This window comes from Ahaetulla prasina, chromosome 4 (genome assembly GCF_028640845.1).
Source record: "Ahaetulla prasina isolate Xishuangbanna chromosome 4, ASM2864084v1, whole genome shotgun sequence".
NCBI classification, from domain to species: domain Eukaryota; kingdom Metazoa; phylum Chordata; class Lepidosauria; order Squamata; family Colubridae; genus Ahaetulla; species Ahaetulla prasina.
Window position 1 is genome coordinate 9,808,367 of NC_080542.1, and position 16,360 is coordinate 9,824,726.

Genomic DNA, 16,360 nt, shown 5'->3' on the forward strand with positions numbered 1-16,360 from the left:
AAACTAGACATACCGAGTTCCTGCAACCGTTCTTCATATGTTTTAGCCTCCAGTCCCCTAATCATCTTTGTTGCTCTTCTCTGCACTCTTGCTAGAGTCTCAACATCTTTTTTACATCGTGGCGACCAAAACTGGATGCAATATTCCAAGTGTGGCCTTACCAAGGCATTATAAAGTGGCACTAACACTTCACGTGATCTTGATTCTATCCCTCTGTTTATGCAGCCCAGAACTGTGTTGGCTTTTTTAGCAGCTGCTGCATACTGCTGGCTCATATCTAAATGGTTATCCACTGGGACTCCAAGATCCCTCTCAGACAAAACTGACTTTGAACTTAATAACTGCTGCAAGACTATTGATTGCACAATATTGGAAGAAAGAAGACTTACCTACAATTGGAGAATGAATTAGTAAAGTATCAAATTTAGCAGAAATGGGAAAAATTTCTGCCTACTTGAAAGACTGTACACAAGAAAAATATATTTTGGAATGGAGGAAGTGGATTGATTATATTCAAAATAAGTATCAGATTAAAAAATATCAATTAGTTTTTGAGTGAAGTTAGGAATTGCTACGTATTAGTTTAAGAAAGAAGGGAATTGATAGTGTGATGGTGTGAAATGTAATATGTTTTATGTTATATTTTAGATTATGTTTGTTAGTTACAATACCCTGTATTCTGTTCTGGGAAGTCTCGGGGGGGGAGGGGGGAAATGGGGGGGAAGGGGAAGACTATAAATTGATTGGTTGCCATTGTACAGGAATAATGGTAGAATTAAACAAGTTGGAATGGTGTAAAGTTGGGACTGCTCAGTAACCACTCCCGAAGGGAAAGGGTAAGGAAAGAGGAGTAAAGAAGGAAGAAAGTAGGTAGGCAGGTGGGTAGGTAGGAAAGAAGGGAGGGAGAAGAAAGGATAGGAGGAGAAGAAGAAGGAGAAGATAGAGGGTTAGAAAGGATGGTAGTGAGAAGTGGGAAAGAGGTGGGGAAGTAGGAAAGCGAGGAGAAGGATGGTGGGGAAAGTTGAAGAAGGATGAGAAGGGAAGAAAGGATTAAGGGAGGGAGTGGCGGTCGAGCAGCCCTGATTGAGTATAATTTGAGTATAGGATTGATTGTTGGATAAATGATTGTATTGTACACTGGTCAAATTGTGGGAATTATTATGGAAAATAAAAATTTTGTCATAATAAAAAAAAAAGATCCCTCTCACAGGTACTACTATTGAGCAAGGTACCACATATACAGTACCAGTGCATTTTGGGGTTTTTTTGCCTAAATGTAGAACCTTACTTTTTTCACTGTTGAATTTCATTTTGTTAGATAGCACCCAATATTCAAGTCTGTCAAGATATTTCTGTAACTTGAGCATATCTTCTGGAGTGTTGGCTATTCCTGCCAGCTTGGTGTCATCTGCAAATTTGATGAGTTCCCCATCTATCCCCTCGTCCAAGTCATTGATGAAGATGTTGAAGAGTACTGGGCCTAAAACAGAACCTTGGGGTACTCCACTGCATACTTCCCTCCATGTGGATGTAGTTCCGTTGAGGACTACACGTTGAGTGCGGTTGGTCAGCCAGTTACGAATCCATCTGGTGGTGGTGCTGTCTAACCCACATTTTTCTACTTTATCTAGTAGTAGGTTATGGTCTACTTTATCAAATGCTTTACTGAAGTCCAAGTAAATTATATCGACAGCATTCCTCTGGTCTACTAATTTTGTCATTTTGTCAAAGAATGCGATGAGATTAGTCTGGCATGATCTGTTTTTGACAAACCCATGTTGGCTTTTGGTTATTACTTTGTTTGCTTCTAGGTGTTCGGTGATTCGTTGCTTGATTATAAACAATTATCAATGAGTAATTGGGATATGGGTTGGAAGGGAAGGGAAGGAAAGGGGAGGGGAGGGGAGGGGAGGGGAGGGAGGGGAGGGGAGGAGAAGGGAGTGGAGAGGAACTTTATATTTCAGCTTCCGACCCCTTCCTTTATTTCCCATTGTATCAAATTATTAGCAGTTTCAGGCCATCCTTATTTTATTACATGGTTAGATTTCTACTAATATAGGAGGGTATGATTTTAAACATATTAAGATTTTCAAATGTTTGTGTTTCTCTCTCAGTCTCTCTTTTTGTCTCTTTCTCTCTGTCTGTCTCTGTCTGTCTGTCTGTCTCCCTCTTTCTCTCTCTCTTTTCTCTGTCTGTCTGTCTCTTTCTCTCTCTCTCTCTCTCTCTCTCACTCTCTCTGTCTCCCTTTCTCTCTCTGTCTCTCTCTCTCTCTGTGTCTCTGCTCTATCTCTCTGCCTCTCTCTGTCTCTCTTTCTCTGTCTGTCTGTCTGTCTGTCTCTGTCTCAGTCTCCCTCTTTCTCTCTCTCTTTTCTCTGTCTCTCTCTCTCTCTCTCTCTCTCACTCTCTCTGTCTCCCTTTCTCTCTCTCTCTCTCTCTGTCTGTCTCTGCTCTATCTCTCTGCCTCTCTCTGTCTCTTTTTGTCTGTCTGTCTGTCTGTCTCTGTCTCCCTCTTTCTCTCTCTCTTTTCTCTGTCTGTCTGTCTCTTTCTTTCTCTCTCTCTCTCTCTCACTCTCTCTGTCTCACTTTCTCTCTCTCTCTCTCTCTCTGTCTCTGCTCTATCTCTCTGCCTCTCTCTATCTCTCTTTCTCTGTCTGTCTGTCTGTCTGTCTCTGTCTCTGTCTCTCTCTTTCTCTCTCCATGTGTATAGGTGTGCTGAAAGAAAGAGGGAGAGAGAGCGAGAGAGAGAAAGGCTGATACATGCACACAAAGGTGGAAGGCAGCAGATCACAGCACTGAACTACAAATCCTATAAAAGACTAGAATAACTAAGGAATACAATTTTGTATCTGTAAAGATTTTTGGGAGCACTTTGCCATTTCTGTCTTCTAGCTGGTCTCCCTCCCTCCCACCTCCCTCCTTCTTTCTCTCTCTCTCTCTCTCTCTCTCTCTCTAACTATTCACTTTATTTTCTTCCCTCCAATTTGAAAACAGCCCCCAAAGAGTTGATACCAACACCAGCTCCTTCTTCCAGGCAACCAGGCAGCTTCCTCAGACTCCTCACATTGAAAAATGCAGCCCTATTCTGAGAGCGAATGGCCTTGCAGAGCTGCTCTGATGAATGGTAGCTTTTTGTCAAACTTCAGATTCACTTCCTCTCACTGTGTCTCTCTGGCACAGTAATAGACTGATGTGTCTTCAACTTTGAGGCCGTTCATTTGCAGATACAGCTGGCTTTTGGCATTGTCCCTGGAGACGGTGAAGCGGCCCTTCACTTTGTCTGAGTAGTAAATAGTACTGGAAGCTTTGTTTATGTAGGCCACCCATTCCAGGCCTTTCCCAGGGGCCTGTCTCAACCAGTGCATGTAGGCATCACTGAAAGTGAATCCGGAACCTTGGCAGGTGAGACGGAGGGACTCTCCAGGTCTTCTCACATCCCCTCTGGACTCCACCAACTGTACTTGAAGTCGAACACCTAAAATGAAAGGAGTTCCAGTCAAGTCTGCTGTATACAAGAATTAAAAGGAAAAGAATCTGAACAATTAAGAAAGAATTACCTCTGAGGACTGCTAGAAAGGACACCAAATTTAGCCACAGGAACATTGTTGCTCCTTTTAATGAATGGAGGGTGATCGACGGGAAAGGATTCTGCAAAAGGCACAACTTTGTGTTGGTGGGTGTTGCCTGAAAAGGGGAACCACGAGCTTTAAAGAGAAGATTGTGCCTTGATTTACATATCGCTTGGGATAAAAGGGCCCCTGAGGGCATTTGCTTATAGATTATTTGTGTAGACTTTACACACATGATATAGAGTAGAGTAAGTAGAGTAGAGAAGAGTAGAGTAGAGTAGAATAGAGTAGAATTCTTTATTGGCCAAGTGTGACTGGAACCACAAGGAATTTGTTTTAGGTGCATATGCTCTCAGTGTACATAAGGAGAATAAAATACATTCATCAAGAATAAAAAGCTACAACACTTAGTGATAATCAAGGTCACTAATAAGCTATCAAATCGTACCAGGAAACAAATAAAAATATAACTGAAAGATGCAAGCAACATGGTTGAATAGAATAGAATAGAATAGAATTTTTATTGGCCAAGTGTGATTGGACACACAAGGAATTTGTCTTGGTGCATATGCTCTCAGTGTACATAAAAGAAAAGATACCTTCATCAAGGTACAACATTTACAACACAAATGATGGTCAATATATCAATATAAATCATAAGGATTGCCAGCAACAAAGTTACAGTCATAGAGTCATAAGTGGAAGGAGATGGGTGATGGAAACGATGAGAAGATTAATAGTAGTGCAGATTTAGTAAATAGTTTGACAGTGTTGAGGGAATTATTTGTTTAGCAGAGTGATGGCCTTCGGGAAAAAACTGTTCTTATGTCTAATTGTTCTGTTGTGCAGTGCTCTATAGCGTCGTTTTGAGGGTAGGAGTTGAGACAGTTTATGTCCAGGATGTGAGGGATCTGTAAATATTTTCATGGCCCTCTTCTTGATTCGTGCAGTATACAGGTCCTCAATGAAAGGCAGGTTGGTAGCAATTATTTTTTCTGCAGTTCTAATTATCCTCTGATATCTGTGTCTTTCTTGTTGGGTTGCAGAATCGAACTAGACAGTTATAGAGGTGTAAATGACAGACTCAATAATTCCAGAGATGGACCAGAATATAAAAACAACGATGGATCAATAGCACCAAGATTTTGTAGAGTCATATGCATAAATGAGGACAGCAAACATAAATTCATTTATACTATAAACTCAATTGCTAAAACCAAGCCTGCCTACAGTAAACTTAGATCACGTCCTGATCTAACTTTTCTGCAATGGATACGTTCTCGTGAACTCCACACAGAACTTAAACGAAGACAAGACAATGGTGAATCCAACCTATACATTGACTACCGTGCTGATTGCATAAAAAATAAAACCTACAATCAAAAAATCACCTCCAAACCCCCCATCACCCAAAACAATCAACCAGCCATCCCAATATTTAATCAAGTACCTATCATCCTACCATCCAACCTTACCATCCAAACAGCCATCCAAACAGCCATCCAAACAGCCACCCAAACAGCCATCCAACCAGCCTTCCAAACAACCATCCAAACAGCCATCCAACAATCCATCCAAACAGCCATCCAAACAGCCACCCACCCAACCATCCAAACTAGCATCCAACCAGCCATCCAACCAACCATCTCAACAAACAGTCAAGTACCCAACATCCAAACACTCACGTCCCAAAACATCCATCCACCCATCCAACCACCTATACAATCACCTGTTGTACACAACCCTCAACCAACTAACATCCAAAACTAGGTATGCACGCCCCTTACTTCTTCAACACCAATCACTACAGATCTCAAATGCAAATTGAAAGCGGAGATTCCTCCCCTATTAAGTTTATCACGCCTGAAGCCAGATTAGGCTAGCGATTGGGAGTGATTGCAGCTGGCTTGAGAAGGAGACATCAGAGCAAAGATTTCTCTCTTTTTTAATTCATCGCGCCTGAAGCCGAATTCGGCTAGCGATTTGAAGAGCCTGCAGCTGGCTTTTGGAGTCAACCATTGGAGCGCGATTCTTTGACTTGCAAGTATACTTCCCATATTTCTGATGGTCTTAGGTGACCCCTGGAAAATCATCATTCGACCCCCAATGGGGTCGTGGCCCACAGGTTGAGGACCGCTGCTTTAGGTCCAGATGTTTCCTCTGAATGGCAGTTTGGATGTTTAGAAAGATGATCCTAAAGTTTCATTTCCTGCTTTCTGCCATGACACTAAAGAGCTACACTTCATTCAAGGGTTTTGTTTTTTTTCTTTTCCCTGAAGCCAGATTGTTTGGTAAACAGGGCAGGTGAAACTGGAATATTCAAGCCATCTTCATTATTTTATATTTTCTTCCAGCCAACTCTCTAACTGGACCTAGAACAAGAGAGTCCCAAAGTTTTCACTAGACAGTTATTGATCATCATTGTGTTATCAGGATATGGGGCGTAAGCTATGGTGGGATTCAAATAATTTAACAACCAGTTCTCTGCCCTAATGATTTCTTCCAACGGCCAGTTCACCAAATTGCACAGAAAGTTAACACTGGTTCTCCCGAAGTGGTGCGAACTAGCTGAATCCCACCACTGGGTGGAAGGGAAGTGAAGGGAAGGAGGGCCTCTGTGGCTCAGATTGGTAAGACAGTCTGTTATTAACAGCAGCTGCCTGCAATTACTGCAGGTTCAAGCCCCACCAGGCCCAAGGTTGACTCAGCCTTCCATCCTTTATAAGGTAGGTAAAATGAGGACCCAGATTGTTGGGGGCAATAAGTTGACTTTGTATATAACATACAAATGGATGAAGACTATTGCTTGACATAGTGTAAGCCGCCCTGAGTCTTCGGAGAAGGACGGGATATAAATGCAAATAAAAAAAAAGGAGAGAGGAGGGCAGGGGAGAGGAGAGGATAGCTAGAAGGAGAAGGTGAAAGGAAAGGGATAGGAGAAGAAGAGAGGAGGGGAGGGGAGAAAAGGAGGACGAAGAAGGGGAAGGGGAAGGGATAAGGGAAGAGGAGAGGAGAGGGGAGGAGAAGAGAAGAGGAAGGAAAAGGGGAAAGGGAAGCGATAGGGGAAGAAGAGAGGGGCGGAGAGAAGAAGGAGAACATTCTAGCTATCCTTGCCAGGGTCAAATTCCAACTTCTATGACTGAAACAAGCTGTTCAGAGATAGAGAAAGTTCTTGGCGGGTTTCAGATTCACTTCCTCTCACTGTGTCTCTCTCTCTCTCGCACAGTAATAGACAGCTGTGTCCTCTGGTTTCAGATTATGCATTTGTAGATACAGCTGGCTGCGGGAATCGTCTCTGGAGATGGTGAAGCGTCCCTTGACTTTGTCTGAGTAGCGAGTTGGAGATGACGTTCTACCAATATCTGCAACCAATTCCAGTCCTTTCCCTGGAGCCTGTCTCTCCCAGGCCATGTAATAGCTGCTGAAGGTAAATCCAGAGGCTTGGCAGGAGAGACGGAGGGACTCCCCAGGTCTTCTTATGTCCCCTCCAGACTCCACCAGCTGGGCCTCAGATTTGATGCCTAGAAAGAAAGATTTTTCAGTGTTATCTCTTACATACAGGAACTGAAAATGCTACACCGAGGGAAACATTACCTCCAAGGGCTGCTAGTAAACACATAATGTTTAGCCAGAGAATCATTTTGACTTCCTCTGATGAAGGGAATTGGAAAAGCGCACAAACTTTGCGTTGGTATGTGTAGCCCCTGAAAAGGAAAATCAGGTGGCTGCTTTAAAGGGGAAACTGTCCCTCAATTTACATATCGGTTGACATAAAAGAGGAGACTCAGTGACTCAGTGGCTAAGATGCTGAGCTTGTCGATCAGAATGTCGGCAGCTCAGCAGTTCGAATCCCTAGGGCTGCCGTGTAACGGGGTGAGCTCCCATAACTTGTCCCAGCTTCTGCCAACCTAGCAGTTCGAAAGCACGTAAAAAATGCAAGTAGAAAAATAGGGACCACCTTTGGTGGGAAGGTAACAGCATTCCGTGTGCCTTTGGCATTTAGCCATGCTGGCCACATGACCATGGAGACGTCTTAGGACAGTGCTGGCTCTTTGGCTTTGAAACGGAGTTGAGCACTGCCCCCTAGAGTTGGGAACGACTGGCACATATGTGCGAGGGGAACCTTTACCTCTACCTTTATATAGACTTTAGATCTGTGGCTATATGCAATATATCTCATTTTTTTGTATTTTTAGGTGTCAGATCTGATGTGTCCAGTTGGTGGAGCCTGGAGGAGATATAGAATAGAATAGAATAGAATAGAATAGAATAGAATAGAATAGAATAGAATTTTTTATTGGCCAAGTGTGATTGGACACACAAGGAATTTGTCTTGGTGCATATGCTCTCAGTGTACATAAAAGAAAAGATACGTTCATCAAAGTATGAGAAGACCTCGAGGGTACCTCCATCTCTCCTGACAAGACTCTGAATTCTGGATCTATTTCTGAAAAATAAGGGTGTTGTAAACATTTTGGAAAACTGTTGCAGTCACTATGGTACTAACTTACCAACTGCAGTGATTAACAACAGAGGCAAGAAACATCATTTAAATGGGGCAAAATTCACTTAACAAATGTCTCACTTAACAACAGAAATGTTGGGCCGAATTGCGGTTGTAGGTCGAGGACTATAACTCAGATATATCTTTATAGATCAGAGGGTGGTTTTTTTGAGAAGTGATATTATCTTCAGGTATATTTGGTGAATTTTTTTTAAAAAAATATTTTATTGTGATACACAATCTGCAAACACACAACATACAACATATAAATATCTCTTAAGCAGTCTCTCAAGAATAGTTCATATTTCCAACTTAATTTCTTTAATTTTTCTTTAATTTAATTTTTCTGTCCAACCCTCAAGGGTAAACAATAGTCCATCTTTTCACATCTTTAACATTTATATACAACAAATAATATTACAAATATCCAATATATCAATTGTAATAATTAAAATCTTCACTTTACCTCACTTATATCAAATAACATTATTAAAATTACACCTATAACTTATCCAAAATATATCTATTATAACAATTACATTCTAATTAGCCATATAACAACAATAACATCCATCTCTTAAATATAATATTTAATCCAAATTCCTGAATTTTACTATCTATCCTCCAAAGTTAAACAATATTCCATCTTCCTATTCCTTTATACCTCAAATATATCAAATAGTACCCCTAAAATTACACATTTATATCCAAAATAAATCATTTACATTTTCTTTATTTACATTAAATTATCTAATACTAATACATTTACATACTGTGCAATTCTAATTTCTCCCCCTTATTTTGTTCCTTTATTTCTAATCTTAAACCATTCATGCCATTAGTTCCAGATTATATAATAATCTGTCTCTTCTTTCTCTTTAATTTCTTTTGTTAACTTGTCCATTTCGGCACATTCTAAAACTTTCCCTCTCACTTCTTCACCTGTTGGTGTCTTTTCCTGTTTCCAATTTTGTGCGTATGGTATTCATGCAGCTGTTATAATATGTAAAATCAAAATATTTTATTTCTCTGGTGTATGGTCTCGTAAGAATTCCTAGTAAAAATGTTTATCTGGTGAATTTTTAAGCATACCACATGGAAAAGCTCTGCCTTCTTTTTTCTTTTTTGAATTTATATCCCGCCCTTCTCCGAAGACTCAGGGCGGCTTACACAGTGTCAAGCAATAGTCTTCATCCATTTGTATATTATACAAAGTCAACTTTTATTGCCCCCAACAATCTGGATCCTCATTTTACTTACCTTATAAAGGATGGAAGGCTGAGTCAACCTTGGGCCTGGTGGGACTTGAACTTGCAGCAATTGCAAGCAGCAGTGTTAATAACAGTCTGACTTAGTCTGCTGAGCCACCAGAGGCCTATAGAATTTATATCCCGCCCTTCTCCAAAGACTCAGGGCGGCTTACATTGTGTCAAGCAATAGTCTTCATCCATTTGTATATTATACAAAGTCAACTTTTATTGCCCCCAACAATCTGGATCCTCATTTTACTTACCTTATAAAGGATGGAAGGCTGAGTCAACCTTGGGCCTGGTGGGACTTGAACTTGCAGCAATTGCAAGCAGCTGTGTTAATAACAGTCTGACTTAGTCTGCTGAGCCACCAGAGGCCTATAGAATTTATATCCCGCCCTTCTCCGAAGACTCAGGGCGGCTTACACAGTATCAAGCAATAGTCTTCATCCATTTGTATATTATACAAAGTCAACTTTTATTGCCCCCAACAATCTGGATCCTCATTTTACTTACCTTATAAAGGATGGAAGGCTGAGTCAACCTTGGGCCTGGTGGGACTTGAACCTGTAGTAATTGCAAGCAGCTGCTGTTAATAACAGACAGGCTTAGTCTGCTGAGCCACCAGAGGCCCTTGGAAATAAGATATTATTTGGACACAATGGTTTTATTTCCATGCCCTCTTCCGCCCTGGCGTCAGTGTGAGATGAGTGCCTGCTGGAATACGAGGTGACCAAAGGAGGCATGTGCCTCATCCTAAGAAGGTTTCAAATGAATTTGCAGAGCTGCTGTCAGTTTTGGAAGACAAATTTTCCTTTTTGCTTCTTAACTGCCACATATTTTAGCTGGGGAAGTTGGGAGGGGGTTGTTGTTGGAGCGGTAGAAAGTTAGTCATAACAACATTCCGTATTCAAGGACTTTTGTCTGCGTCTGACGGAGACTGCCTGAAGATTGTATCCAATTGAGTGTGAAGAGTTGATTGGACAATGTGATGAACTTGTGGGTGTGGGGCAGGGCTGTGAACTGTCAACTGGGTGTGGAAAACTTGAACGCTTTCAGTTTCGGGTTTTCCCAGCTGTGCCAACCTGACATCTCTAATAAATTGGAACTTTGAGGAACCTCAGGCCTCAGAGCTTTATTTCATTGGGGGTGTTCCTTGGAACCCTGACAGCTGCTTTGTGATATGGGCAGTTTTTGCCTTGCTTGCTCTTACTGTATAGTGTCTCTTGCACAGTAATAGACTGCTGTGTCCTCTTGTTTGAGGTTGTCCATTTGCAGATGCAGATGGCTTTTGGCCCTGGAAGTTTATATAATTATATAATAACAACAGAGTTGGAAGGGACCTTGGAGGTCTTCTAGTCCAACCCCCTGCCCAGGCAGGAAACCCTACATCATTTCAGACAAATGGCTATCCAACATCTTTTCAAAAATTTCCAGTGTTGGAGCATTCACAACTTCTGCAGGCAATTTGTTCCACTGATTAATTGTTCTAACTGATGCGACACATGATGCTACAGGAATACGGATCATGGGAGCAGCCCCTAATCAAAGATCCAAAGGGGTGACATGTTCGAGGGGTGCAGGGAAATGCGTTTGAGAAGCATGGGAAAGGTATCAGCACACTGGTGGCCGGATAGAGGGAGATGAGGGCTGGGCGTTAGGAAGAGCTGCTTTAGTTCTGGGATTTAGCAGATGACGTGGCAGCTGAGGCTGTCATACGAGGAGGGAGAGAGCGGCCGGGCGTCCAATCAATGGAGCAGTTCAGCCATGGGGCGGGGCATGAGCAGTGCGGGATGTTTAAAGGGGGATGTGTGGCAGAAGCTCTCAGCGCTGACTTTATACAGAGAGACCTCGATTTTTACTGAGACCCGGTTTGTAGCAGACCCAATAAACGAAGTCACTATCGGAAAGAACACCAAGTTGGCTTGTTTTTTCTCATGGCATCTGACACAAATGTGGCTGAGGTGTTCCTTCCAGCTTATCTTTGTAGAATAGAGTTTTTTTTTTCTTCTCAGGAGAGTCTATCAGATCTCTTTTCTTGAAAAAGTTTATTTATATCCATAAAAAAATAAGTCCCAAAGTTGTTCTGTTGGACGATCTAAATTTATTTATTTATTTTTATTTATTTATTGTTCACATTTATATACCACCCTATCTCCCTAGGGACTCAGGGCGGTTCACAGGCACTTAAAAATACATATAAATACAAACTAAAATAACAAGTAAAAAACTTATTCCATAGCCGAATTGTTAAAACCATATAAATAATAAAACCCATTTAAAACCATAAATTTAAAATCTAATCCAGTCCCGCGCAGATAAATAAGTGTGTTTTAAGCTCGCGACGGAAGGTTCGGAGGTCCGGAAGTTGACGAAGTCCTGGAGGGAGTTCATTCCAGAGGGTGGGAGCCCCCACAGAGAAGGCCCTGCCTAGCTGACGGCACCCTGAGGAGTCCCTCTCTGTGAGAGCGCACGGGTCGGTGAGAGGTATTTGGTAGCAGTAGGCGGTCCCGTAAATAGCCCGGCCCTATGCCATGGAGCGCTTTAAAGATTGTCACCAAAACCTTGAAGCGCACCCGGAAGGCCACAGGTAGCCAGTGCAGTCTGCGCAGGATAGGTGTCACGCGGGAGCCACGAGGGGCTCCCTCTATCACCCGCGCAGCCGCATTCTGGACTAACTGAAGCCTCCGGATGCCCCTCAAGAGGAGCCCCATGTAGAGAGCATTGCAGTAATCCAGACGAGACGTCACGAGGGCGTGAGTTACCGTGCATAAGGCATCCCGGTCTAGAAAGGGGCGCAACTGGCGCACCAGGCGAACCTGGTGGAAAGCTCTCCTGGAGACGGCCGCCAAATGATCTTCAAAAGACAGCCGTTCATCCAGGAGGCCGCCCAGGTTGCGCACCCTCTCCATCGGGGCCAATGACTCGCCCCCAACAGTCAGCCATGGACTCAGCTGACTGTACCGGGATGCCGGCATCCACAGCCACTCTGTCTTGGAGGGATTGAGTTTGAGCCTGTTTCTCCCCATCCAGACCCGTACGGCTTCCAAACACCGGGACAGCACTTCGATAGCTTCATTGGGGTGGCCCGGTGTGGAAAAGTACAGCTGGGTGTCATCAGCGTACAGCTGGTACCTCACACCGAAGCCACTGATGATCTCACCCAGCGGCTTCATATAGATGTTGAACAGAAGGGGCGAGAGAATCGACCCCTGCGGCACCCCACAAGTGAGGCGCCTCGGGGTCAACCTCTGCCCCCCTGTCAACACCGTCTGCGACCGGTCGGAGAGATAGGAGGAGAACCACCGATAAACGGTGCCTCCCACTCCCAATCCCTCCAACCGGCGCAGCAGGATACCATGGTCGATGGTATCAAAAGCCGCTGAGAGGTCTAATAGGACCAGGGCAGAGGAACAACCCCTATCCCTGGCCCTCCAGAGATCATCCACCAACGCGACCAAAGCCGTCTCAGTGCTGTAGCCGGGCCGGAAACCGGACTGGAACGGGTCTAGATAGACAGTTTCATCCAGGTGCAGGGGAAACTGATATGCCACCATACTCTCTACAACCTTCGCCGCGAAGCGAAGGTTGGAGACCGGACGATAATTACCTAAAACAGCCGGGTCCAGGGAAGGCTTCTTGAGGAGGCGCCTCACCACCGCCTCTTTCAAGGCGGCCGGAAAGACTCCCTTCAACAAGGAGGCACTTGTAATCGCCTGGAGCCAGCCTCGTGTCACCTCCTGAGTGGCCAGCACCAGCCAGGAGGGGCACGGGTCCAGTAAACACGTGGTGGCATTCAACCTACCCAACAACCTGTCCATGTCCTCGGGAGCCACAGGGTCAAACTCATCTCAGACAATATCACCAAGACCGCCCTCAGACGCCCCATCTGAATCGCCACAATTTTGGTCCAAACCGTCCCGGAGCTGAACGATTTTATCGTATAGATAACCGTTAAACTCCTCAGCACGTCCCTGCAACGGGTCATCCCGCTCCCCCTGGTGAAGGAGGGAACGGGTCACCCGAAACAGGGCGGCTGGGCGGTTATCTGCCGACGCAATGAGGGAGGAGGCGTAGCAACGCCTCGCTTCCCTCAGTGCCACTAGGTAGGTCCTAGTATAGGACCTAACTAGTGTCCGATCAGCCTCTGAACGGCTAGACCTCCAGGAGCTCTCTAGGCGTCTTCTCCGGCGTTTCATCCCCCTCAGCTCCTCGGAGAACCAAGGAGCCGGTTGAGATCTGCGCCGGGTCAGAGGCCACAGAGGCACGACACGGTCTAAAGCCCCAGCCGCAGCCCGTTCCCAGGCTGCGGCTAGTTCCTCTGCCGTGCCGTGAGCCAGACCCTCAGGAAGTGGCCCAAGCTCCGTCCGGAACCTCTCCGGGTCCATCAGGCACCTGGGACGGAACCAAAGTAGTGGTTCTGTCTCCCTGCGGTGTTGAGTAGTGGTCAGAAAGTCCAGGCGAAGGAGAGAGTGATCTGACCATGACAAAGGTTCTGTGACTACATCTCTCAAATCCAGATCCTTCAACCACTGACCAGAGATAAAAATAAGATCCAGTGTGCCTCCCCCGATGTGAGTGGGGCCATCCACTACTTGAGTCAGGTCCAAGGCCGTCATGGAAGCCATGAACTCCCGAGCCACTGTCGATGACGAGCCGGCAGATGGCAAGTTAAAGTCCCCCACGACTAAAAGTCTGGGGGTCTCCACTGCCACCCCGGCAAGCACCTCCAGGAGCTCGGGCAGGGCAGCTGTCACGCAGCAAGGAGCCAGGTACGTGACCAGCAAGCCCATCTGACACCTATGACCCCAAATTGGTCTGAAGCAAATTTTCCCAGATTAAAATAAAATAGAATAGACTTTTTTATTGGCCAAGTGTGATTGGACACACAAGGAATTTGTCTTGGAGCATATGCTCTCAGTGTACATAAAAGAAAACATACGTTCATCAAGGTACACCATTTACAACACAAATGATGGTCAATATATCAATATAAATCATAAGGATTGCCAGCAACAAAGTTACAGTCATTCAGTCATAAGTGGAAGGAGATTGGTGATGGGAACGATGAGAAGATTGATAGTAGTGCAGATTTAGCAAATAGTTTGACAGTGTTGAGGGAATTATTTGTTTAGCAGAGTGATGGCCTTCGGGAAAAAACTGTTCTTGTGTCTAGTTGTTCTGGTGTGCAGTGCTCTATAGTGTCGTTTTGAGGGTAGGAGTTGAAACAGTTTATGTCCTGGATGTGAGGGATCTGTAAATATTTTCACGGCCCTCTTCTTGATTCGTGCAGTATACAGGTCCTCAATGGAAGGCAGGTTGGTAGCAATTATTTTTTCTACAGTTCTAATTATCCTCTGAATTCTGTGTCTTTCTTGTTGGGTTGCAGTAGGAAATCTGAAGTAGGAAATTTGAAGAAAGTTTTTTGTTTAGCTTCAGATTCATTTCCTCTCACTGTGTGCCCATGGGTTCCTTGTACAGTAATAGACAGCCGTGTCTTCCGGTTTGAGGTTGCTCATTTGCAGATACAGCTGGCTTTTGGCATTGTCCCTGGAGATGGTGAAACGACCCTTGACTTTGTCTGAGTAGTAAATACTGCTGGAGTCAGTATATATCCACGCAAGCCACTCTGGTCCTTTTCCTGGGTATTGTCTCACCCAGTGCATCCCGTATCTACTGAAGGCGAATCCAGAGCCTTGGCAGGAGAGACGGAGGGACTCTCCAGGTCTTCTGACAGCCCCTTTAGACTCCACCAATTGGTCCTCAGATCGGACACCTAAAATGAAAGACATTTCAGGAATCTCTCCTGTGTTCCAGAATTAAAATAGAAAGAAGAAGAAGAAGAAGAAGAAGAAGAAGAAGAAGAAGAAGAAGAAGAAGAAGAAGAAGAAGAAGAAGAAGAAGAAGAAGAAGAAGAAGAAGAAGAAGAAGAAGAAGAAGAAGAAAATTCTCAGTAATAATCAGAACTAATTACCTCCAAGGACTGATATAAAGAACAGGATTAGCTCCAGAATCATTTTTGCTTCCTTCTAATAAAGGGAAGAAGGTGATTGATGGGAGATGATTTAGGTAAGTGCTCAAACTTTGTGTTGATGGGTGTAGCCTGAAACGTCTCATTTAAAGAGGAAATGAGCCTCAATTTACATATTGGTTGAGATAAAAGAGTTTCTCATTGCAGAGAGCTCTTAGTTTGCCTTACACACTGCTTATATCTTTGATTTTAATATAATATTTCAGTGCTAAGAAATACAAAGACAGCCTTTCCACTCCTCTCCTCTCCTCTCCTCTCCTCTCCTCTCCTCTCCTCTCCTCTCCTCTCTGTTTTCCTCTCCTCTCCTCTCCGTCTTCCTCTCCTCTCCTTTCCTCTCCTCGCGATCTTCCTCTCCACTCCCCTCCCCTCCTCTCCTCACCATCTTCCTCTCCATTCCACTCCCCTCCTCTCCATCTTCCTCTCCTCTCCTCTCCCCTCCTCTCCTCACCACATCTCTCCTCTGCTCGCCATCTTCCTCTCCACTCCCTCCTCTCCTCTCCTCTCCTCTTCACTCCACTCCTCTCCTCTCCTCTCCTCCCTCCCTCCCTCCCTCCTCTCCGCTTCTCTCCTATCCTCTCCAATCTGTCTTCCTCTCCACTCCTCTCCTTGCCATCTTCCTCTCCACTCCACTCCACTCCACCTCCTCCTCTCCCTTCACTCCTCTCCTCTCCTCTCCTCTCCTCTCTCCTCTCTGTCTTCCTCTCCTCTCCTCTCCTCTCCGTCTTCCTCTCCTCTCCTCTCCTCGCAATCTTCCTCTCACTCCCCTCCTCCTCTCCTCACCATCTTCCTCTCCACTCCCCTCCCTCCTCTCCATCTTCCTCTCCTCCTCTCCTCCTCTCCTCTCCACTTCTCTCCTCTCCTCGCGTCTTCCTCTCCACTCCACTCCACTCCTCTCCTCTCTCCTCTCCTCTCTCTCCTCTCTCTCTCCTCTCTGTCTTCCTCTCTCCTCTCCTCTCTGTCTTCCTCTCCTCTCCTCTCTGTCTTCCTCTACTCTCCTTTCCTCTCCTCG

General features: G+C 44.7%; 1 gene segment (V, D, J or C); it reads right to left on the minus strand.

Moving 5' to 3' along the window:
- Nucleotides 1-3,155: 3,155 nt before the first annotated feature.
- On the minus strand, nt 3,156-3,661 carry LOC131197857 (immunoglobulin heavy variable 3-11-like). The segment is given in 2 exon segments: nt 3,156-3,472; nt 3,555-3,661. Coding segments are annotated over 2 exon segments (363 nt in total).
- Nucleotides 3,662-16,360: the final 12,699 nt, after the last annotated feature.